This window comes from Aspergillus vadensis, assembly GCF_003184925.1.
Source record: "Aspergillus vadensis CBS 113365 unplaced genomic scaffold BO88scaffold_3, whole genome shotgun sequence".
In the NCBI taxonomy this organism is placed as follows: Eukaryota; Fungi; Ascomycota; class Eurotiomycetes; order Eurotiales; family Aspergillaceae; genus Aspergillus; species Aspergillus vadensis.
Genome location: NW_020292041.1, coordinates 1,874,815 through 1,898,035, shown reverse-complemented (window position 1 = coordinate 1,898,035; position 23,221 = coordinate 1,874,815). Strand labels below are relative to the sequence as shown.

The 23,221-nt window shown below is 52.5% G+C and overlaps 11 protein-coding genes across 11 annotated transcripts; 6 read left to right on the top strand and 5 right to left on the bottom strand.

Moving 5' to 3' along the window:
- The first annotated feature begins 688 nt into the window (after window positions 1-688).
- BO88DRAFT_178123 (aldehyde reductase) lies at window positions 689-2,352 on the top strand. Its single transcript, XM_025701712.1, has 4 exons — window positions 689-1,179; window positions 1,247-1,615; window positions 1,678-1,815; window positions 1,880-2,352. The coding sequence occupies exons 1-4, from the start codon at window positions 927-929 to the stop codon at window positions 2,185-2,187; spliced, it is 1,068 nt and encodes a 355-aa protein (XP_025566933.1). The 5' UTR covers window positions 689-926; the 3' UTR covers window positions 2,188-2,352.
- Window positions 2,320-3,431, bottom strand: BO88DRAFT_402193 (nucleoside-diphosphate-sugar epimerase family protein). Its single transcript, XM_025706040.1, has 2 exons — window positions 3,126-3,431; window positions 2,320-3,063 (listed from the first exon to the last, which is right to left on the bottom strand). The coding sequence occupies exons 1-2, from the start codon at window positions 3,375-3,377 to the stop codon at window positions 2,413-2,415; spliced, it is 903 nt and encodes a 300-aa protein (XP_025566932.1). The 5' UTR covers window positions 3,378-3,431; the 3' UTR covers window positions 2,320-2,412.
- An 833-nt stretch (window positions 3,432-4,264) lies between these two features.
- Window positions 4,265-5,073, top strand: BO88DRAFT_402192 (glutathione S-transferase family protein). Its single transcript, XM_025706039.1, has one exon. The coding sequence runs from the start codon at window positions 4,362-4,364 to the stop codon at window positions 5,037-5,039; it is 678 nt and encodes a 225-aa protein (XP_025566931.1). The 5' UTR covers window positions 4,265-4,361; the 3' UTR covers window positions 5,040-5,073.
- Window positions 5,074-5,308: 235 nt separating this feature from the next.
- Window positions 5,309-5,915, bottom strand: BO88DRAFT_432893 (gamma-glutamylcyclotransferase family protein; the record flags this gene model as incomplete). Its single annotated transcript, XM_025709389.1, has 1 exon — window positions 5,309-5,915. The coding sequence occupies exon 1, from the start codon at window positions 5,885-5,887 to the stop codon at window positions 5,309-5,311; it is 579 nt and encodes a 192-aa protein (XP_025566930.1). The 5' UTR covers window positions 5,888-5,915.
- An 895-nt stretch (window positions 5,916-6,810) lies between these two features.
- BO88DRAFT_331702 (sugar transporter) lies at window positions 6,811-8,645 on the top strand (the record flags this gene model as incomplete). Its single annotated transcript, XM_025702688.1, has 5 exons — window positions 6,811-6,934; window positions 6,981-7,120; window positions 7,173-7,358; window positions 7,410-8,408; window positions 8,484-8,645. 5 exons carry the CDS (start codon window positions 6,811-6,813, stop codon window positions 8,643-8,645), a joined length of 1,611 nt encoding a protein of 536 aa, XP_025566929.1.
- Window positions 8,646-9,417: 772 nt separating this feature from the next.
- On the top strand, window positions 9,418-13,183 carry BO88DRAFT_485417 (WD40 repeat domain-containing protein; the record flags this gene model as incomplete). The annotated part of the gene is made up of 5 exons (XM_025712342.1): window positions 9,418-10,112; window positions 10,305-10,471; window positions 10,545-10,708; window positions 10,873-11,413; window positions 11,474-13,183. Exons 1-5 carry the CDS (start codon window positions 9,902-9,904, stop codon window positions 13,181-13,183), a joined length of 2,793 nt encoding a protein of 930 aa, XP_025566928.1. The 5' UTR covers window positions 9,418-9,901.
- Window positions 13,184-13,644: 461 nt separating this feature from the next.
- BO88DRAFT_412013 (SRP9/SRP21 family protein) lies at window positions 13,645-14,195 on the top strand (the record flags this gene model as incomplete). The annotated part of the gene is made up of 2 exons (XM_025708065.1): window positions 13,645-13,716; window positions 13,779-14,195. The coding sequence occupies 2 exons, from the start codon at window positions 13,645-13,647 to the stop codon at window positions 14,193-14,195; spliced, it is 489 nt and encodes a 162-aa protein (XP_025566927.1).
- Window positions 14,196-14,283: 88 nt separating this feature from the next.
- On the bottom strand, window positions 14,284-16,157 carry BO88DRAFT_382332 (ribonucleotide-diphosphate reductase subunit RNR2). Its single transcript, XM_025704619.1, has 4 exons — window positions 16,003-16,157; window positions 15,692-15,922; window positions 15,255-15,588; window positions 14,284-15,201 (listed from the first exon to the last, which is right to left on the bottom strand). The coding sequence occupies exons 1-4, from the start codon at window positions 16,030-16,032 to the stop codon at window positions 14,606-14,608; spliced, it is 1,191 nt and encodes a 396-aa protein (XP_025566926.1). The 5' UTR covers window positions 16,033-16,157; the 3' UTR covers window positions 14,284-14,605.
- A 1,268-nt stretch (window positions 16,158-17,425) lies between these two features.
- Window positions 17,426-19,316, bottom strand: BO88DRAFT_402184 (putative mitochondrial oxaloacetate transporter (Oac)). Its single transcript, XM_025706038.1, has 6 exons — window positions 19,069-19,316; window positions 18,924-18,998; window positions 18,709-18,838; window positions 18,183-18,654; window positions 17,987-18,132; window positions 17,426-17,933 (listed from the first exon to the last, which is right to left on the bottom strand). Exons 1-6 carry the CDS (start codon window positions 19,083-19,085, stop codon window positions 17,841-17,843), a joined length of 933 nt encoding a protein of 310 aa, XP_025566925.1. The 5' UTR covers window positions 19,086-19,316; the 3' UTR covers window positions 17,426-17,840.
- A 457-nt stretch (window positions 19,317-19,773) lies between these two features.
- On the top strand, window positions 19,774-21,001 carry BO88DRAFT_412010 (WD-repeat containing protein SWD2; the record flags this gene model as incomplete). The annotated part of the gene is made up of 3 exons (XM_025708064.1): window positions 19,774-19,878; window positions 19,941-20,166; window positions 20,220-21,001. 3 exons carry the CDS (start codon window positions 19,774-19,776, stop codon window positions 20,999-21,001), a joined length of 1,113 nt encoding a protein of 370 aa, XP_025566924.1.
- Window positions 21,002-21,180: 179 nt separating this feature from the next.
- BO88DRAFT_450493 (uncharacterized protein) lies at window positions 21,181-22,806 on the bottom strand (the record flags this gene model as incomplete). Its single annotated transcript, XM_025710567.1, has 1 exon — window positions 21,181-22,806. The coding sequence occupies one exon, from the start codon at window positions 22,804-22,806 to the stop codon at window positions 21,181-21,183; it is 1,626 nt and encodes a 541-aa protein (XP_025566923.1).
- Between the last annotated feature and the right edge of the window lie 415 nt (window positions 22,807-23,221).

Genomic DNA, 23,221 nt, shown 5'->3' with positions numbered 1-23,221 from the left:
CGGCTTCTTAGCCCGCTTGACTCATTCATCCCTGTTGCCTGTTGCCCCCCTCGCAGTCATCAACAGGCCACTGGATAAGCAACAACAAGCAGCACAACACAACATCTCGATGAACTACTAGAGCATGGACTAACTATATCAATTCGGGATATTTGCGGGACGTTCTGTCGAATCTTAGATGACTTGTTGATATTATCCGCCGTGCGAAATAAACTCTGCTGCCGCCATTTTCACCGAAACCTTGACTGCATGGAGCAAGAAAGGGCATCTCAGTATATGCCCGCGAGGAAGACTTTCACGGGGTCTTATTTGATTGATTGGGTTACCTCATCTGGGATCGAAGCAAGCAGGTACAACCAGATTCCAAAGCACATTGTCGGTTTCCCGAAAGCAACATATACTCACGCCAATGTCTCCCGAGTCAACCCGCTTAAGCTAATTTTCGAGTAGATCATGTTGGTGATGTTGGTGGTGCTTTGAAGTCAAAGTCAAGAGAGAGCGGGCATCGAAATCCACATGATCACCCGAGGCTTGCCCTACATTCGAGGTCCCCAGTAACGCTAGTGTCCACGGTCTCACTCTCCTCATGTAACTTCTCGACTAAACCTTTCCCTCCTCCGAGGACTGGTGGGTACAATCGAGTGCTTCCCGTCTCCGGCCCTTGTCAATCCCTAAAAATGGCAAAGCGGGCTCCATAAGACAGGCAGACATGAAATGAAGGTCTGCGTTCGTGGCTATCAGTGGGGCCATCACTGCTACACTACTTCTACACCAATACAGTAGTGAGTTCTTTTTGAATCACTGGGTGGACCTTATTCCACCGCACTACGTGGCATCTGGGATACTTTTAACAACGAGACTTTCTCTGATCGCTGTGGGCATGCAATCGTTCATCGTGACACCGTTGCAGTAGCATCATCCCTACCATGACCATCTCTGAAACATCAGCTATCCCTCACGGATCATGGGTCCTGGTTACTGGGGCCAATAGCTTGGTCGGATCCAATGTGGCCGATCGGCTGCTTAGTCGCGGGTATCGTGTCAGGGGAACCGTGCGGAATGCGCAGAGGCATCAATGGCTCGGAGATCTTTTCCGTGACAAGTATGGGAAAGACAGCTTTGAGCTGGTCCAAGTCCAAGAAATACAGCGTCCGGGTGCTTTTGACGAAGCTATGAAAGGTTCGTACACACTACATTGTTCCCTACGATACCTCACTAGTTAAGTACTCAACTGTACAATCAAAAGGTGTCTCGGGAGTAGCACATGTAGTGACCATTTTTGCCGGTCCAAACGATGGTCCGGGAGAAGTGTTCGAATCCATCAAACAGCTGGATCACAATATCCTTGCCTCTGCGGCAGCTGAGCCCAGCGTCAAGCGCTTTGTCTATACCTCCTCCTGCCAAGCGGCTAATACAATGGGCTTAGATGATCTGGACGGCAAGACAGTCATCACCTCCGAGACTTGGAACGAAACTGCCATTCAGCGAGCCAAAACTGGGTCTCCTGCCGAATGGAGAAGAGGGTTTGATATTTACAGCGCAAGCAAAGCCATAGGAGAGCAAGGGATCTGGGAATGGGTGAGAGAGCACAAGCCCGGGTTCGTGGCAAATACCGGTAAGCACATCTCTCCCTCCACCCTCAGAATATGTTCCAATAATCTAAATCTTTATGGCCAGTTCTACCCTCGTTGTGCTATGGTGCCTCTCTCGACCCACAAAATCAAGGGTTTCCTTCCACACTATTATGGCCAGCAGCCATAATCAGAAATGATTGGGCCTCAGTTTCCGAACACGTGAAGGCCCATCTCCCACTTGGTACGTTTGAACCGCATCCGTAGCCCCGACGGATACGAAGAATGAAGCTAATTCTACCCTGAAGGAGGGTACTGCGTGGGCATTGAAGACGCCGCACTTCTGCATGTCGCGGCTTTGACCAATCCCACTGTCCAAAACGAACGCCTTCTTGCGTACGGCTGGCCGTTTTCCTGGAACGATCTAGCTACCATCTATCGGACTATATTCCCGAACCGCGAGCTGCCAACAGATCTTCCTGCCCCCGATAAGGATGCCAATTTGTTGGATGTTCAACCTTCGAAGCGGTCTGAAGATTTACTAAAGGAGATGGGCAAGCCCGGATGGAGTAGCCTCAAGGAAATTGTTGTGGCCAATGCATATGGTCTGGTTTGAGGGTTACTTCTTGGCGGGGGTCATTCGTCGAACTGTGAAGCTCCACCCTTGTACTCACACTCAAGTACACATTTAGTGTGTCATTGAGCCTATTTGTACCCATGGGAAAGCAACTATATTGAAAAATGGGCAGAATTAGGTTGCTCAGATCAAGAGCACAATTAAGCACAAACAGCATTAAACATTAACATATTCCGCAAAACCAAATTCAGGCACCAGCATGATCTATCGCTTGACAAAATCACTCTCCTGTTCAAGCCAATCCCCAAAGTCCTTCAACCCCGGGTGCTTCTTCCTCAGCTCGCCGATATCAACCTGGTAACCTTCGTCATGGAACCATCTGTACATATACCCCATATCCTTGACAGCGGCCAGCAGCAAGGAACACACGAATTGGAATGTCATGGGTATCCGCTGACCGGTCTTCTGCTGAAATACCTGTGCCATCTGATCGAATGTCAGGTCATCTCCCGCCAACGAGATCGCTCGACCCTTGTACTCATCCGGGTTAAGAAAAGCTTCTGCGCCAAAGTGACCAATATCACTGACAGCAACCACCTGAAGGGGCTTCCCCTTCAGTGCCATTTTCCAGGACGTCGCGAAGACCTTGCCCAGGAAACCGGGGACCATGTTGTCCATGAACGCCACGGGGCGCAGAATAACCCAGTCCATATCAGTCCCCTTAGCTTTTTCCACCAGATGATGCTCGATGTGATGCTTCCTCAGAAAGTGAGGAACATCGGTCGGGTTGTTCCAGGAACGTTCCCCGCCACGATCCACGGAACTGTAGACGAAGTACTTGACTTTTTGCTTGAGGGCCTCATCGATCAGTTTCTTTCCTTGTGCTTCCTCATCGACGTTGCTGCCGATGGCCACCTAGCAGACACTGTTAGTATCTCATTGCTGGGATGGAGATTGGAATAGCGGAGGAATCGTACCTGAACACTGAAGACACCCCAAATCGGAGACGATGTCTGAGTGCGTGCATTGCGGAAGATGTCCGCCGGGTTGTCCAAGTTGCCTTCTACTAGTTTGATATCGGAGGACAGCTGTTTCAACCGTTGAGCCGAAGCGGAAGAAGAGTCTCGCGTGACGGCTAAGATCTCCAAGGGAGATTTTCGGGAGATGAGGTTTCGAATGAGAGAGCCTCCCTGTTTGCCGGTCGCGCCTGTTATCAAGACCGCGGTCATGATGATGGATGTGTGTAATTCTAGTGATTGAAAATAGGACTAAGTATTGTCAAGTGTCTGATGATGATGATGATGATATCGAAGTTGGTACTTCTTCTATCGCAATATATATACTGAGGTAGGAGAAGCAGACAAACACAACATGATGTAGCCCAATGCCTTCCACAGCCATCTTCACGTAATCAACAGCTTGATTTTGGATGATTAAATCAGCCTCTCGGGTTTCGGTCTTATCAATCTCATAGATTGACAGATCAGTTCTGTGATCGATTGGTTGTGTCAAGGAGAGTTCCACGATCGGAGTGGCTCCAAGCCCCGAGATGACTAAAGCGCCACCCGCTCGGCCTTGAGATCAAGCCCGATGCTTATTCCTTCTTTTTGCTCTTCATGCACCCAGGGCATCTGATGAAGTCACCAACTTTCCACAAGCCATCCATCAGGAAGGCTCAGGCCAGAATAGCGGAGGAATGTCTATTTCATCGACTACCTAATCTTTAGCTTCACTCTGCTCAGAGTACAGACCACCCGAGTATGCTCCTGTGCTGCCCGTCCACCCACCCCACGGAGACCGAAGTGGGCTAGCAACTCGCATAGAACATGGAGATGATGATGAGTTCCTAAGTAATAACTTGATAATGGGGCCATATACAATCATCTATCAAGCAAGCTACATTGATCAATGATGATCCGGGATCACTACCCCGGTGACAAAGAGACGGCATAAAGATGTGGAACTTGCTTTATGCATAAATCCTCAATCATTCAGTTGGATCCACTTTGGTCCCATGTTTCTGGCCTGATTTTCGGCAACAGGCAATCCGACCGGAGCTTAACACTAATCAAGAACATCCGGCTTCCGATCCACGAGAGTCCCCATGTTATAGATAAATAAGTACCCATGGAACCCATTTTCGGATCCCCAGCCTTCGGTATCCCGGCCACTGTCTATCCAAACTCTAGCGTATAAACACCACCATCCCAACCATGTCCGGTCTCACAATCCATCACCTCCGCCTCTCTCAATCCGAGAGAATCACCTGGCTCTGCGAGGAGCTCGAGATTCCCTACACCCTGAAATGCTACAACCGCCAACCGCCCACCCTTCAAGCCCCAGATGAGTACCGCAAGCTCCACTGGTCCGGCACTGCGCCCATCATTGAAGACAACGGCGTCACCTTAGGCGAGACCATGGCCATCTTCGAATACATCCTGACCAAATACGGCAAGGGCCGTCTAGTTCTATCCCCAGACCACCCCAAGTACGCAGACTACGTCTTCTGGCTGCACCGGGCACAGGGATCGACAATGCCATTCCTCATCGAGATGCTGTTCAGTCGGATGCGCGGTACCCCATCCGAAGAGGACGTTGTCTACAAGATGTCTGAATCACGGGTGAAAGCCACCTGTGAGGCGATGGAGCAGCAACTAGCCAAGAACACATACTTGGCTGGAGAAGAGCTCACCGCGGCAGACTGCGTGTCTGTCTTCCACTTGACGACGCTGCGGCTGTTCGTTCCCTACAGCCTTGAGGAGTATCCTCATATTGTGCGCTACCTGGAGCGTATCGGACAGCGTCCGGCGTACAAGAGGGCTATGGAGAAGGGTGATCCTGATCTGGTGCCTTTGTTGGCGGCGGCGGCACCTGCTAAGGCGCTGTTGTGATGTGCAATTAAATAATGTATATATTTGAAGTGTAAACTAGAATCTGATTTCGTATGTCGAGATACGCTATCAGGAATATGTAAAGTACTTACCTTCATGAAAGGGCACAAATCCTCTATAAAGCCTAGCTTGAATACCTTGGTATCAGGAGGACGGCGTATGCAAGTGCAGTTGGACTGATCGCCATCTACGATCAACACTGCTCCAGATACTATATCTCTCATCAGGATATCAGGTACAGACAACAACAGACTCACTTCCTATCCAGTCTATCCGACCTCTCCAACGGCCCCCCTCCCCCCCATCCTCCCCAACCAGACCCTAAGATCAAACACCCCCTCACTCAACTCCCTTTCGTCTCCCACGAACACAAAAACATGTCCTTTCTCCCTCCCAGGCTCTTTCCCATCCGTATACACAACCTCACAAGGCTCAGCGCGATACCATCCCGTCTCATAACTAGCTAATTTTACCCCATGCTCGACAGACTCCACACGATACACAACACCGTTGACTGCCGAGGAAGAAGTAATAGCCGGTATTATGGCCGGGTACTGTCCCCACAGTTTACAGGCGTAGCCTGTTACATACGCAGGTCGTAGATCTATCTTCGGGTCTGGGTCCAGGGATAGGATGTCTTGTAACATAGATGGATCCATCAACGTGCCGTAGAGAAAGTATGGACCTGTTGGGGCTGTTGTTGTGGGTGGGGGAGGTGGTTGGGGGACGGCGAGGGAGCGGGGCGGGACGGTTCGGAGATTTCGTATGACTGGGGATGATTTGGTACGGGGGTCTGATGGGGGTGGAGGTGGAGGTGGAGGAGCAGTTTTGGTGACTTGAGGGGACATTGTGGCGAAATTATAGACTGAGGAGTGTGTAGGCAGAAATAGAAGGGGGTTGAGAGATTGACGATGGATCGACAACCGGGGAAGCGTGGGTTAGCGCCGACGGCTAAGAATAGACTACCGGTCGATCACGGATTTTCAACGTGCCATATGCTAAGTAGTATGCAACTGCAGATCAATTACATCAAAAGAGACGGTCGTTATGCTATCGACTTTCAAATGTATGTACCAGGAATGTCTGTGTTAGATGTCCTCTTCTAGCCGAGGTATCAGGTGGGCAGGGATGTTCATGCAGCACATCTGTTAGAGTTGACGAGAAATCAAGCATCAAACATCCCAGTCATGGAGGCTGTTATCGGCTGTTACCGGCCGATAGCTCAGTGGTAGCCAGACTTTTGACCTTGAAAAACCCGGTTGGCACTCCACATCTACACCAAGCAATTCTGACCCTTGCATCCGCGGCAGGGAGGACAGGGTTTTCCAGCATATAACGCAACATCAGCACTGGAAAAAGCCTGTAAGAGGCCACGATTTCCAGTTGGGCTGGCTCAGGATGCAACTCGGACTCGAACTTGCAATGTAACACCATGCTGTATCAACTATTATATCCCCTATGATGCATTTCCAAGTCGCACAAGGCACCCATGGAATGCGGAGTCCCGATCGTGTTCGCCGATAAGAACCTGTCAAACCAGCCTAGTGCCGTCTAGACCCTGGTAAACTCGGCTATAGCACATACCAAACGCACGATGGCCTCCGTGAGGGAGTGCTCCTTACTTCGAATCGTTGCTGGAGAGGTCATGAGATATTTTCCGCCACACCACGGCCCTGCGCGATTTTGCCGCAGACACGGCCATGCTGAGTGGCTTCGGTTGGGTATATAAGATCGCTGATGGGGCCCCTCATGGGAGGAATTGAATCCAACCATGGGGCTCGTTGCGGAAACCCGACAGGCCATCCGGGACTCCCCCCGGGGGGTCTTTAACTGGTACTTGTTGATGAACATTGCCATTTTCGCACTGTCTGGAATCAGTAGGGGGTTCGATGAAGGTAGAGAGTGAAGATCATATGTCATGCAGGGTGCTGATCTTCGCAGCGAACATCGCATCGCTGGTCGTGCAATCTCGGTTTCGGATCAAATTCGGGCTCGGCCAGCAATCCCCCGACGAATATGCCAATACCAAAGGCTGGATTGTGTCAATGTTCACGGCTGGAATGGCCTTGGGCTGTTTGCTAGTAAGCTATCTACTCGGGAAATCAATAAATTTCGGGCTGACAGCTACTGTAGTGTTTACCCTTCAATGATCGAATTGGGCGGCGGTGGACGATGCGACTGTCGACCCTAGTATATGTCTCTGGAGTGTTGGGACAGGGTCTCAGTAATGGGAGCCTGTCCGGACTATACGCATCGAGACTGATCGCAGGTCTTGGGGTGGGTGGCTTGACTGTGACCCCTCCGATGTATATCTCCGAGGTACGCAAATGATTCTTGATTGGGGACTGGGCCAGACTGACAGTATTGCAGGTTGCCCCTAAGACCATCCGCGGGCTGCTCGCAGTCCAATATGCTGCATGTCAGCAACTGGGGGTTGTCTTTGGATTCTTCATCAACTATGGCATTACCAAGAACTACGATGGAACAGATATGCAGTGGATGTTCCCAACCTTGATCCAACTGGTCCCTGCAGCAGTCTGGGGCCTGGGACTCTTGGTCTGTGAAGAATCCCCCCGGTGGCTGCTGTACGTGGGTAGGCGAACCCAGGCCGTATCAGTACTGGCTAAGCTGCGCCACTTGCCCTCAAGTCACCCAACTGTAGTCGCAGAAATTGCTGTCATGGAATATCAGATCCTGCAGGAGAGAGAAGCGGCCACGGGCACATCACAATGGCGCCTAATCAAGGAGACGGTTGTCCCGGTGGAGAACCGGCGTCGGTTCTGTCTAGTGATGATGGCACATATGTTTTCGCAATGGTCCGGAGGCAACGCCATCACGCAGTACTTGCCCACGATCTTAGGCTATCTGGGGACGACTGGAGATGCCTTGTCCCTGACGACGGCCCTCTATGCCGTGGTCAAGTTTACCGCCTTGCTGATCTTCTCACTCGTAGTGGTGGATTTTGTAGGCCGACGACGGTCTCTTATGGCGGGAATCACCCTCCAGATCCTGACGCTGGCATATCTCGCTTGTTACCTGGGAATTTCCCGACAGATGTCGACAACGACCATCCTCCACACGGCCAGCGCGACGCATGCCTCGAGAGCAGCGATCGCAGCCATCTTTGTGCACGGGGTTGGGTGGGTAATCGGATGGTTCTCGATGCCCTTTCTGATCGGATCGGAGATCTTTCCCATCCGGATCCGATCGCTGGCCTTGTCGATGGGGATGGCGGGGCACTGGCTGTTCGCGTTTGGGTGCACGCGGGCGACGCCTGACTTACTGGACGTAATGGAGGAGTGGGGAGCCTTTGCATTCTTTGCGGGCATCTGTCTTGTCTCGCTGGTGTATGTGTTTTTTGCGATGCCGGTAAGTGAAGTAATCTCCTTGGGTGACTGCGGAGAATAGGGAGAGACAAACGACGGGGAAACTGACAGCATACAGGACACGACGGGCCGATCGCTCGAGGCACTGGATGGACTGTTCCAACGGCCGTGGTACACGGTTTACCAGGTAGCGTATGCAAAGAAGGAGGACGAGGAAATCGAAGTGCAAGCGATACAGGAACGGGGAAAGTCGGAGTTCGAGATGGTGGAGGAAGCATAAAGAGCAAGTGGACTACCATTTGATTGATGGTGGGGATTGTTGGTGCAACCGATCCCATCTTTTTTCTTTCCATGTATCATGAAGCACGTGGGGGTTTGATTGTGTAAGCTCTAATTAGTAGATAGACGATGGCGCAACACGAATCATGGGAAAAATACATAGCCACTCGGGTGTTATAGTCGGGTGTGATAATGATAATATTAAACTTCAGGAAGGAGTAGTAGAGGGACGCATGCGATGCGACTGCAACCCCGAGAAAGGTTAAGACCAGACCCTGAGAGGGGAGAATAAGCGGAAGGAAAAAGGATTGAAAGAAAAAAAGTAGCGATTGGTGGAGGAATCCGAGATACTTTCTGATTTTAATCCCCAAAGAGTCAGTCCAGGAAGGCCAGCCGAGCAGTGCGACCAACGGCTTTGCCTTCATTGGCCAGTTGTGGATTAAGCTTGGCTGGAGGGGGAAAAAGAACGAACACTGACTCAGTTGGACTTGAGTTCGTATTTACTAGTTACTAGTTACTAGTTAACTATCTAGTAACTATTTATACTCACAAGTACATACCCAGACTTGATAAGAATAGAGTGGTTGGTTACATCACTGCCAGCCATGTGTCAGCCATGTGGGTAGGAGGAAGGGAATTCATCCATGATGAGTATACAGCGACAAGACCTATCATATCATAACTACTGTATCACACTATATCCACCAAAATGCAGATTGGATAAAAGTCAAGCTTTGGAGATGATGCATGCACCAACGGTTTTTTACCTTTTCCTTTCCTACAAAACAAACTCGCACAGACCGCTGAGTAGAACCACAGACCGGCCCTCCCATCCGACCCAGGGTTTCCGTCATTCTGTTGCTCCATCACCTGAAACAATTTAGTAGGAGTGACTACTAAGTGGGAGTGGGAATTGAACCAACTTCCAGACCCTGCTTGATGTCATCCTTCTCTGAGTGGATATTTTCGGATATTAATAACCGGTGTCCGAGTTAGTGTGTCTCCATCTTAATTAGTAGTATTCTCCATCTCCATCCTTAATCCCATCTCATCCCATCTCCGCGTCCTCCGCCGCAATCTGGCTCTTTCTTTCCTCTTCTTCCTTTTTGCCTTTCTCTCTTTTCTACTTCTCTCTCGTATCTTTCTCTCGAGAGATACCTTCAACTACCACAACCACAGACACCCTCTTTGTCCCTTCCTCAGTCTGACTTCCAACCAACTCACTTCTCATGCGCCATTCCCGGCGACACCCGAGCCATGGCGGAGGGAATGCGCGACGAGCAAGAAGGGCCATCGCGGGCCTCGACCGTGCCTGCCATCATCACCACCAACGCCTCGTCGTCCAGCATCATCCACCACGATCTGTCCACCTCCGCCTCCAATAGTCCTACCATCTTCAATCGCGGCGATCATAGTCCCAGCTCTCCCAATCCGAGTCTCCTCCGCTCTTCGCAAAGTTTTCCTATCGGTACGTCCTAATTACAACCATAACTACTGCTACCACTTGAACTTCTTCTTCCCCTACCTCCCGCAAGTCTCGCCCGGTCGCGCTGGCCAGTCATCTTCTTTCCATACCCTCCGACCGGACCCAATCCATCGAACCACAATTGTGAGCATCGTTGGCTTACTCTTCCTCCGCCCGGGGGATTATTCTGTGCAGGCTCCGCCTCCGATGTGACCGCTGCGTCGAACGGATACCAACAGCATGCCAGAAAGGATTCCCGCACCCTTCCGGCCGCCAGCAACGGCTCCGTCAAGAATCTCGCCTCCTCCCCTACCTTTGTCCAGTCCACCGCCGACTCCAGCGCCATCGATCCCCTATCTCAAGTAAGCTTCATACCATGTCGTTTGTGCCTTTGGAATTGCGCCAGCGGTTGGTTGACTCTGTGCGTCGCGATAGCATATCATCAAACGAACCAACACCCAAAAAACCATTCCGTTGAAGCTGTTAGGGAGAGCCTCCACCGAGGCGGAGCTGGGCGGAAGCGATCCACGCGCCTCGTTGGACCATGGCTCTGCCCGCGGAGAGACCGCGATGTATACGAAGGCTCCGAAGGAGAAGAAGTAAGTGCCAGTTGGCCTCGCCCGGTGCCGAGTCAGCCAATGTTTCCCTCTCAGCCCCGGCTGACGGCGTGACCCCGCACTGTGTCACCCGTCGCTCGTTGCTTCTTATCCCATGCAGTTTCTGCCCAGGAACCGACAGCTAATTCGGTGGGCCTCCCTCATAGGAAAGGAGTGTCCTTCCTGAGTCGAATCATCCCCGGCAAGAAGAAGACCCAGTTCCCAGACGACGAGGACGATGTCTCCGAGCCCGAAACTAGCCGCATGGATCCCAACGCTGCCGCTCAGCCCATAGGCTTCGTACCACGATTCCCTCCCCCGCCGAAATACATCCGCGTGCGCGCTCACTACAAGAAGGAGAGGACGTTTAACCGGGTCTTCCTGGCTCAGGAGCTGGACGGCGCCGACGACTCGGCCAGCGTCTCGGACCATGACGCCATCTCCACAGCAGGCCCGCAGAACGAAAAATATACGGGCAAAGCGATCTGGGCGCTGGTGTTCTCCAATGATGGCAAATACATGGCTGCCGCCGGGCAGGACCGCAAGGTGCGCGTCTGGCAAGTCGTGGCGTCGCCAGAGGATCGGAACTCCAGTGAGCCGGGGAGTGACGACGATACGCCACGACTCAACGCGCAAGTGTTCAAAACGCAACCGGTCCAGGTATACGAGGGCCATACCGGCAGTATCCTGGATCTCAGCTGGAGCAAGGTACCATGCAAACTGACTATAGGCGGTGCAATGCGTAGCATCCACTAATGCGGGCGACAGAACAATTTCCTGCTTTCCTCCTCCATGGACAAGACCGTCCGGCTGTGGCATGTTAGCCGACCCGAGTGTCTCTGCTGCTTCCAACACAGCGATTTCGTCACCTCCATCCAATTCCACCCACGCGATGACCGGTTCTTCCTGGCGGGGTCGCTGGATACGAAACTGCGACTGTGGAGTATTCCCGACAAGAGTGTGGCATTCGTGGCCACGGTCCCCGACATGATAACAGCAGTGGCATTCACGCCGGACGGACGACATTCGATCTCGGGCAGTCTGAACGGACTGTGCAATATCTACGAGACAGACGGCCTCAAGGCGGTTGGACAGATCCACGTACGCTCTGCTCGCGGTCGCAACGCCAAGGGCAGCAAAATCACCGGAATCGACACCATGTCGTTGCCGCATGGCGACCCGCACGGCGAGATCAAACTGCTGATCACCAGCAACGACTCCCGCATTCGACTCTACAACTTTCGCGACCGGACACTGGAGGCCAAATTCCGAGGCAACGAGAACACCTGCAGCCAGATCCGCGCTTCCTTCAGCAATGACGGCAAACACATCATCTGCGGCAGTGAAGATCGCCGCACCTATGTCTGGCCGGTGGGGCCCGTGGAGAAAGACGCCGACAAACGGGCCGTGGAGATCTTTGACACACAATCCGCCCTGGTGACGGCCGCCATCATGGCGCCCACCCGCGCCAAACAGGTCTTGGGATTTTCCGAAGATCCCATCTACGATATTTGCAATCCGCCTCCCGTGACGCTCGTTAGTCAGGCGGACAAGGAGAATGGACGAGCGAACCGCATGTCGGCCGCTAGTAAGCTGGCGCAAGAGTCCCCGACCTTCATGTCGCGGTCCACGCACCCGGACGGGAACATTCTCATCGTGGCAGACTATGCCGGGAAGATCAAAGTCTTGCGACAAGACTGTGCCTACCAGAAACGGCGCTACGACAGCTGGGACACGCATTCCACGATATCGCGACGCATCCTGCGACGCACCAACTCGGCGCGCCACAGCATTGCCTCCTCCATCGGCAAGGATTCAATGAAGACGACGCCGTCGGAGCGCATCATTTCGTGGCGCAACTCCGTTATCCGACATGGCAACCGCTCGGGCATGCGCACGCCGCGCACCCGCAGCCCGTCTCCACACAAGTCAGTGCGCGACACTCTGCCGGGCTACGCCAGCCCGGGACGAGTCTCGACGGGAGCACGACCCGACTCGCGCTCCATCTATACCACCTCCCCTCCACCCTCCGCGTATAAGAATTCCATGGACAGTCGACGATCCAGCGCAGACACCACCCGGAATGGGCACAACGGTGCTGCAGTGGACGGCAGGCAGCCCGCCGCCGGGACCACCTGGTTCCCCAAGGGCGGCGACAAAGATAACCCGCTCTGGTTGCAAGGGGAGCAGAGCTACGCATTCTACAATAAAATTGCGCATGATGCGATGACGGTGCAGAATCGTAAGCGCGCCGAGGGCAACGGACTACTCACTCCGCATCGACTGTCGGTGCCGGGGGAGCGCCAATTGAGCCTGGGCAGTGCGCTGAGCAGCGACTATGCGTCGTCGAACGGGGACGGGGAAGACGGCGAGGTGTTGAAGTGCGATAATTGCCGGGGGACGAATTTCCGGGCCACCAAAGCAAGAAATGGGAAGCAGCGACTAGTGTGTGTGCGATGCGCACGGCCTATTAGCTGATGCACAGTGTATGATGTTGGATAAGGACGAGCTTGGACATAAGATGATTGATGTATATGAGCATGTAATTAGCTGTGTATGTATGTACAATAGCCTACAGGATAACAGTAGGCATCTATACGAGGGACGATTGATGAATAACGATGAATTGACCAGGATCAGTTATTAGAGTCATAGATATCAAAGTAGTTTGCCGAGCTGTAGCATACTATGGGAGTTCGAGCTGTCAATCGACTGCGGCACCACACACCGCCCGCTAGCCCAAGCACCACCTAACCACCAACTTCAACTTCCCACCTCCGAGCGGCGCCGCAGCAAAACACCAGAAATAATCCAGCTTCACATCACCGACCCAGTTCACCTCTACACCACCATTCCACTCTACCACTCCCAAATTCTAAACCTCACACCAAACATCCCAAATTCATACCCTCTCAACCAGAGGGACCTACACCACCAAAATGCCCTACCTCCCAACCTCCCAATCCTACCTCGAACAATCCTCTCTCCTCCTCCAAGCCTACCCAGACACGGTACATCCCCTCCCCAACTACCTATAACCTAAACAACAACTAACAAAAGGATCCCTGTATAGAGAATCACAACAAAATACACCTTCCCCCGCACATCCACAAAACCCTCCTCGACAACACAATCCCAACAACCCACATCTACAGAAGAAACCGAACCCAAACCCCGCATCGCCGTCCTCGAACTCAAGACCTATCACCCGGGATCCGGCATCTGTTTGAAATATCGCACGAACAAGGGCGCCGAGGTCGGCCGGTTGATCACCTCGTTGGGGAAGTTGGCTGCCGGGGCTGATGTTGAGGGGTTGGGGTTGGGGAATAATCCTGCTGCTGCTTCTGCTGGTGGTGCTGCTGGGGATGTGGAGATGGGGGATGCTCCTGCTGCTGCTGAGGGACAGACGGTAGCTGGGGAGGGGGCTAATTCTGGTGCAGCTGGGAAGGGAGGGAAAGGGAAGAAGAAGGGGGGGAAGGGGAAGAGGTGATCTCTTTATTTCTTGCATTCTTTCGATGGATGATATCTTGTTACTTGCTAAAATGTGCATATTCAAATAAAGCTTTGGCATTGTGAGAGGATTCATGGTTGTTCATGCGGGAGCAAGATAGTAGCCATCCATCTTCATCCCGTCAGTGGATTGATTATTGCACGTATGGTTGGGATGTTACGTTATAGACATGCTAGGTGCTCTACAGCATCATCGTCAAAGTAATATCCAATGTACATTTCTCTAAATACAAGAGTCAAACATTAACAATTATAAGAAAAAGGAATCAATCCCATCCAATAAACGCCAATCCCATGCGTATAGTCAAATATCCTCGTAAACACCCAGAATCAAACATATCGTGGCTGGTGCCAACAACCGGGTATAGTGGCATCATTTTGTTGCGGTGTTTAGAAGTCCTCATCGAAGCTGAGACCGTTACCGTTGGTCTTGGGCTCCTCCTCCTTCTTCGTGCTGGCCATGACACCAGCCTTCTGGTAGTCACCCACCCGCTTCTCGAAGAAGTTGGTCTTACCCGCCAGCGAGATCGACTCCATGAAGTCGAAGGGGTTGGTGGCGTTGTAGTACTTCTTGTTGCCGAGAGCCACCAGCAGGCGGTCCGCAACGAACTCGATGTACTGGCACATCAGCTTGGAGTTCATGCCCAGCAGAGCACAGGGCAGAGCGTCAGTCAGGAACTCCTGCTCAATGCCGACGGCCTCGACAATGATGTCCTCAACAACCTGCTTGCTGGGGCGGTTGTTCAGGTGGGAGAACAGCAGGCAGGCGAAGTCGGTGTGGAGACCCTCGTCACGAGAGATGAGCTCGTTGGAGAAGGTCAGACCAGGCATGAGACCACGCTTCTTGAGCCAGAAGATGGAAGCGAAGGAACCGGAGAAGAAGATACCCTCCACGGCAGCGAAAGCAACGAGACGCTGAGCGAAGGTAGATTCCCGGTCCTGGATCCACTTGATGGCCCAATCGGCCTTCTTGGCAATGCAGGGGACTGCAGGGGTTAGCATCCATTGACCAATCACAATCCCGGTTTGAGGTACATACTGGTATCAATAGCGTCGAAGAGGTAGGTGCGCTGCTTGGGCTCCTTGATGTAGGTATCGATGAGGAGAGAGTAGGTCTCGGAGTGGATGTTCTCCATCATGATCTGGAAACCGTAGAAGCAACGAGCCTCAGGAACCTGGACCTCGCCGCTGAAACGCTCGACGAGGTTCTCGTTGACAATGCCATCGGAGGCAGCGAAGAACGCGAGAACGTGGGAGATGAAGTAGCGCTCGTCGTCGTTCAGGCGGTTATGCCAGTCGTGCAAATCCTTGGAAAGATCAATTTCCTCGGCGGTCCAGAAAGAGGCCTCGGCCTTCTTGTACATCTGCCAGATCTGTCGGGTGCGAGAATGCGGCGTTAGCGCACATGCCAATTGTCGCGGGCGGGAAGCGAAAAATTCCACTTTACGCGTAACGCGTAACGCGCGTGTCACTCACCTCGTGGTACTTGATGGGGAAAAGGACGAAACGGTGAGGGTTCTCTTGGAGCAGAGGCTCGTTGGCCTCCATCTCCTTAATACCGGGCGCGACCTTGGGGGCTTCGACGGGCTTCTCGACGGGCTTGTCGGCGGTCACGTCAACGGCAGCAGGCGCGTTCTCCTTGCCACCGAAGTTGAGCTTCTTAACAGGCGAATCGCTCATCTTGAGGTTCTCGAGGGAGGAAGCAGCCTATGGAAGCAACGCGTGTTAGCTTATCTGGCTGTAATTACGCGTCGAAGGTGGGAGGCGAGAGACGTGACATCACATACCTGCTTGGAGGGAGTGAGTTGTACAGACATGGTGATGATTGTGTGTAGGTGAAGGAGATATAAGTCAAAGAGGAATTGATCACACAGACACAGAAAAACACTCCAATCGACTGAGCTGGTGGTGGGATGTGAAGAAAAAGAGCTGCAGCGAGGGAGGGCGAGGCGACAAGAAATACTCGCCGGCAGACGAGGACGTGATCCTTAGCGCGACGGGCGAGTCACGTCGCACGTGACTTGGCGCGACTGTTGACCCGGTGGCTGGCAGGAACAACTATTGATCCGGGCGGGTTGTTGATGTTCGGCGCGTCCATCACGCTTGAACTCTGTCAGACTCCATCCTCACACCACCGGCTGGATTCTCATCCGGTGTTTTGATCTCCACTGATCCATTATTCCTGTATCATTAGCTGCAAGACCTGCAGCAAGTTTCCTGAATCGTCCCTCTCCACATTCCTGAAGAGGCGGGTGCCTGGTGTCAAGTCCGGAGCACGTCGATGCCTAGGGCCTTTAGTGAAAAAGTAGTCGCGTCTCGTAACCAGCTGCTATCTTATCAGATCGAACTCCCATCTTTCAGCCCCTCGATCGATTCTGTCAATCCATTCAATCTCTCCCTCTATTCCTTTTCTGTAATGTGTAGATATCATATCAGACCTCATGTATCCCATTATACAGTAACACCAATCAATGGATAATGATACTTGTCTCCATCTCCCAACCCACCCATACCGTACCTTACAGTCTCCAACATTCCCTGCAGCTGCTTAGGTACTCTTTACGACATCATCAATCAGCCGAGCTCATCCGCCATCTCCACTCGGTTTAATCCGAGCTGAACAGAAATTTTGGATCGCCGACCCCCGAGTAGGGTTACTCCGACGGCCAAGAAGCAAGAGCGTCTGTGCTGAACGCGTCGCGTCTGCATCTTCCAATCCACATTGGGCAGCTGCCTGCACCCACCCACGGATTTACGGATGTTTTGACCCTAATGGAAGAAAGATCCTTGCTTCTCTTTCCCACTTTGAATCTAGATCCAGCTGGCTTCAGCTGGCCCCAGTGGGGGCTTTCAGCCTGCCTTTGCTGTCGGTGATGACGTTACCGCTGCGACGCGTCGGGTGCGTGCTGCAACATGATCATCCGTGGTTATACAGTAAACAAAGGTTTCGTTTTCTTTGAATGCAAGATAGAAAAGTAACATCGTCGCAAGGTTCTTCTTGACATCGTTGACGAACTCTTTTGTTGTTTACATTCTCGGCTTTGGATCGTGTATGGATAGTTCCCATCGGCACCAAACACGACGCGTCTAATCCCGAGCTCATGCATCCGACGGAAGAAAGCAATGCAAGCATCATTCTTAGCTTGATTCAACATGGAACCACTGACTAGTGCGCGTAGTTGCTTGCCCCAATTCCTTTCATAAGCTCCATTGTATCCACATCCTGTCTTGCGCGGCTCGTCTAGTTCGACCCTCGTTAACTGTTCATTTCCCCATGTTGTGTCCGGTGAGGTGAATCGCGCGTCTGAAACTGACCATCCATGATGCGACATGGCTTTCCTAAAGCTTCCTGGACATTGCATCATATATAGTACTCCAACACCAGGCAAGTACTGCGCATGGCCAACTCCAAATCTATTCAAGCTATTTATCCAAATGTATCTCCAAATCTAAGAGCACAGCATGACGACCCAAGACAGAACGCCCTATGTACATACACATCACGCGATACTGGCCATGCTGCTGCTGCTCAACAATGCAGAACCGAAATCATATCCCGAAACGTCTCTATAAGTGTCGCAAAGTTTCAGGGGGGTATGCCAATGTCGCTATTATACTACGGTGACTACAAGTTCTCCTTCAACGAGTCAGACAGGAACCGATCTTCCAGTCTGCGCATGACTTTGTTGGTCTGCTCAGCCAAACTGAGGGTCAAGATCTACAGCCAGGTTAGTGCATCGCCTACGGGACTGGGTGTCGAACATCACATACCGTGTGAGGCAGAATACGCGCAAGATGGGCAAAGTATCCCTTGTAGATCGCCAACACACCCTCCGTCTTGATGGTCTTGAAGAGGCAATCGAACACGCCCTTGTACAGGTTGCCCGTCTGGTTGTACATTCTAGACATGATAGTGTCTGAACAACAGGTTAGCTAAATGCAGTTGTGTCGTAAGCGTAGGACATACCAGGCGGGTGCATAACACAGCAGACGACAAAGCCAGATGCCGTGCTACTGGCCAGGTGCAGACCTGGACCATCTTCCATGCCCAGGTGCTTCATCAGGCGGCGCTTGGCGAAGAAATAGGTAGGCAGCTGAACGGAACTACCAAAGCCAGTCCGTACCATCGCCGCGCCAACTCCACGGTATAAGCCAGAAACTCCCTCCGTCGAGTGGATCTTCCGCAGTCCATCAAACGAGTTCTTGTAGTTGTGCTGGGTGCCGACGGGAAGGAACGGGGAGAACGATTGCAGGCGAGTCTTGACCAGGAAAAAGGGCGAACCCGCAGCAGCTCCGATGATACCAGATGCAGCACCGGCGACGACATTAACACCCAGAGACTGAACTTGAGCATCCTGGTATATCGTCGTTGCCAGACCCTTGCGCAGCGGTTCGTAGAAACCCAGACGGCAACCGTTGAGCAGGACTTGGTAGATATACTGCAGCGGCTGTTAGCTATACAAGTACCGTCAAACGCTGATATATAAACATACAGCCGAACCTATTCCCCGGAAAAGACCGCGGGGACCCTCATTTTGTAGAATAACCTTCACACCGTGCAAGACACCCCGGTATTTCTTGGCGGCGTCCTGCTTGGCCTGCAGTTCACCCTGCAGTTGCAGACTTTTGTATAATACCAATTAGCATCCGGCGACACAGCTGATGAGGAGTAATCCGCGACACTCCGAATAGGGGAGGAAGACTGTACCGAATCTTCACCGTTTCAAAGCTATGAGTGACCGTCACTGCTCCGCATGCTGCAACACCTCCTGCGATGAATGCTCTGTAGAGAAGGAGAGAATGCGTTAACGCGACCGTAATCTGACGATTTTGAAGGCACCACCACCACGTACCCTGTTGTTGTGGACATTGTAACTATTCAGATTCGTCTCCGCTAACGGAGGGGAGTGGACCGAGTCTGCGCGCGGAAGGGCAAAAGCGAGGCCGACAAGGGCGCTGGTAAAATCACGACGACCTGGCTGTTGCGTGAAGCGATGCTGAGTGCCCCAGGAGGGGAAGATGACAGACTCAGTGACGGTGCAGTGGAAAAGTAGGGTGAGCGATGGACTTGTCAGAAAGTCAAAACGGTGTCAGAGCTGAGGTGTTCATGCCGTGAGATTCCCTCCGCCATTCAAGCCTCCGTCCGACAGTTCCAACGCCGCTCGGATTGGTTTCCGCAGCCGATAATTGGTTAGTAATTGGCCACGAGATCCGCACTTTGCAGTCCAGAGCCTCCGACCTCGGCCAATCGGTATCTCCACTGCCGATGGTAAGCGTCGGACCGGAACAACATCACCCCGCGGAAGTCGGTCAAACGCGTCAAAATCCATCGTCAGGCGCGTCTGCTTCCCTCAAGTGACGACCTTGACTACTTCTCTACTCGGGTCAGTTTGGGCGGAATCCTTGCAGGTCGAGGAACTTCGGAGAAATAGCCGGGTAGAAGCAAAAGGATCTGTCTGGATTGTAAGCTAGCTTAAAGATCGTGGACATCCTGACAACTTGCATCCTGTTCCCCGCAATCGCACTTTATCATTATCTATCTAGTCAAGTCAAGAATTATGGCGGAAGGTCAACCACAACCAACGGCGCAACCACAGCCTCAACAGCCAATCCTGCAATGCCAGAAGGTCTCGGATATCATTCGTAGCTTCCGTCCTACCAAGGTTAGTCCAATGGCTCTTGTGGACCGGGGCACCCATCTAATATTCCGTTTCTTCCATCATAGGCATTCCGAGGCCCCAAGCAGGATACTTCCAATTATGTGACCTCGCTAGACTTTGATGACCAGGGTGATTACTTGGTGGCATCAGGTGATGATGAAACTATCCAGGTCTTCGATATTAAGGAGGGCAAATCTACAAAGTCGGTCCCCAGCAAAAAGTACGGAGCCCATCTAGCCAGGTTCACCCACCACAGTCGTCAGGTCCTTCATGCGAGCACCAAGGTTGATGGTATGTCTGCTGCCACACACCTCCATTCTTGTCCCCTGTTCTGATCGACCTAGATTCCTTGCGGTTGTTGGACCTTCATAATGAAGGCTACATTCGCTACTTCCAGGGCCACACCGACAAAGTCACCTGCTTAGCTCTGTCTCCGGGCAGCGACTCCTTTATCTCATGCTCCAAGGATGACACAGTTGCTCTCTGGGATCTCGGCTCTCGCAATGCGCAAGGAAAGCTGAAACTCGCAACTCCATACCTTGTGGCCTTCGACCCGTCCGCCTCTGTCATCGCCATTGCCTCCCAATCAACCGCATCGGTCCTTCTCTACGACCTCCGCAACTACGACAAAGCTCCCTTCTCCAGCTTCGATCTTGCGCCGTACGAAGAACGGTATACCCCTTCTACCCGAGGCAGAGGGTGGACTCGTCTGGAATTCTCCAATGATGGCAAGCACTTGCTGGTCGGAACCGACTACCATGGACACTTCATTCTCGATGCTTTCGAGGGCACCGTTAAGGCATTCTTGGTGGGCAAAGCCGGATCACCCGGGAGAGCTGCACCAGTATCGACAACCGGGAAGCCTCTTGGTCAGGGAGATGCGTGCTTCTCTCCCGACGGGCGATACGTGGTCGGTGGTTCGGGAGATCATTCCGACATGCTAGTGTGGGATCTACAACAATCTCCTCCAGAGCCAAACGGTCTATTGCAGCCAATGACTAGACTATCACATCGCGGACGGACTGCCATCGTTGAATACAATCCGAGGTACAACATGATTGCGTCTGCCGACAAAGAGACTGTTTTCTGGCTTCCAGAGGACCCTTCCAGATCTTCTGAAAAGTAGCGAGCCACCTTGTCCCCATCAGCTGCTGAGACGACCCCGACAACAGCTATGAGCTCTGCTGGTCTAAACACCACTAATTGCAAAAATTGGAAAGAGATGCTGTCTGATGTAGACGACTCTGAATGCTCGATCATTCAGTCATCGTCCGATCTATCGTTAGAGTCTTCGAACTAGTTGGTCTAGTTCTTTCGATTCTTTTCTTTGCCTATCAAGCTCCTGGCAGTATCACACACCCAGATAAGAGGTCCCTCCAAGCTGTCATCTCCATCTCTGTGCTTCTCGATAATGGACTCAATCTCCTTGACCACGGTCCGATTGCTGGAGATCGTCGCCAGTCCCGCAGCCCATCCGTACAGAAACACACTATAGTTGATATCGGAGAGGTTCTCGGCCACCTTCTGATAGACGGGCGGCAGTTTTGCAGTATCTCTCGCAGATGCAATCACCGACTTCGCTTCGACCGTCTTGACGGGGATTTTCCAGTGTGCCGGTATCTCATAATCGGACAGCTCCTGGTATTTCTTGATGAGATCCTCTCGGCTATATGTATCGTAAGGGGGCTCGCCGAGCAGAATTTCCATGCGCAACCTTTCAGTGTCGGTGCCGATGATATTGACGATCTCTTTCATCCGTGTTGCGGCCCCCTCCACACACACTAGTTCATAAGCATCCATTGCGGGCCACAGCTCCGTGGGCAACAGAGGTCGCTCATGCTCAACGGCGATCTGTCGATTGATGGCCTTATGATGCTGCGGAGACTGGGTGATGTGTTTGTAATGCGAGAGATCTGAGACCGCAGCAAGCATCAATGTGCAGTCCACATTAATAGTGGAAGTGAAGTGTTTGAACGGCTTCGGAAGGAGGTGGGACAAGCCCTCCGGTGTACCAGTCACAGCATATGCCTTGTCACCACAATCCACTTTGATCCCATAGCCTCTAATAATCTTCAAAAGATCATCAATCTCCGCACAGCTTCCCTCACGAATCCTCGGCGCCACAAACCGCAGCCGAGGATGTCTATACCTGACTCTCGTAGCATTGGCCGCGGTCCTCAAATCTCTAGCCAACTTCACCAGCTCAATCTCATCCTCATCCTCATCGTCCTCCACATCACCATTATCCCCATCATGATTCCGTAGAACCGTCCGAGCCTCCCCATCCTCACTCTCAGAATCAGCCTCCCACCCCTTCTCCGCCATCTCAAACAACAACCTCGACTCCGCAACCGTAGACACCTTCACCCACTCCTCCCCATCATCAGCAATGATATCCACAAACACGCTCTTCTTCTTATCCCTCCCCGACTTTTTCTCCGAAACCCCATTATCACCATTATCATCCCCCCAATAAAACCTCTTCCCAAAAGCAACCAACCCACGACACGTATTCTTCGCAATGGCCCAAACGGCCTCATAAAACGGCAGATTCGAAGACTTCAACGTATGAACCAGTCTTCTCGCCGCCGAGTCATCGCCATCCGTCGCTCCAGCATCGGTATTATTATTATCATCCTCCCCATCGCCATCGCCCTTCGTCGGCTCAGGCAGGTTCCGCACCTGCGCGCCTAATTTCTCCAACGTGCGCAACTCCGAAAGCACATTCGACTTCAGCGACCGCACCTCCACGATCTGGGGGTTCCGTTGTGTTTCCACCAAAAGGGCCTGGAACTCGCTGATCTCGGCGAGGAGGGATCGACATCGCGCGAGGAGGGAAGCCGAGAGCTCTCGACTGACTTGGAAGGGGGAGATCTCGATCTCGCTAGAAGAGGCGACGCCGTCGTCGACTTGGTTTTCGGGATGCGCCATGGTGGGTGTGGGCGCTCGCGTGCGTCCGTACGTATTCTGTCGTTGCTTGGGCTAGCCGGCGGGGTGGAATTGCGGGTGGGTTGTGTTCGTTAAGGGCGGAAAAAGGAATGGTGGAAATGGTGGTGTTGTTGTTGTAGACGTGTTAGGGGAGATGGAATCATGGAAACCGACGGAAATTTTCGTGAGTCATGGCACTGCACTGGGTAAGCAGGCCTTAATGGAGACAATGCTCGGCGCTGGGCTGGTCACCATGGTGGCCCCCTCGCGTGCGGATGGAGAAGTTGATTCTATGGGGGTTGTTGTGCGGGAAGTCACCACTAATTAACGTTAACTGTTCCAGTGCTGGAGGGAAGTATGACTTAAGCTCAGTCAGGTCGAACTGGACCCTGAATCGGATTGCCCGGCCCGAACCAGG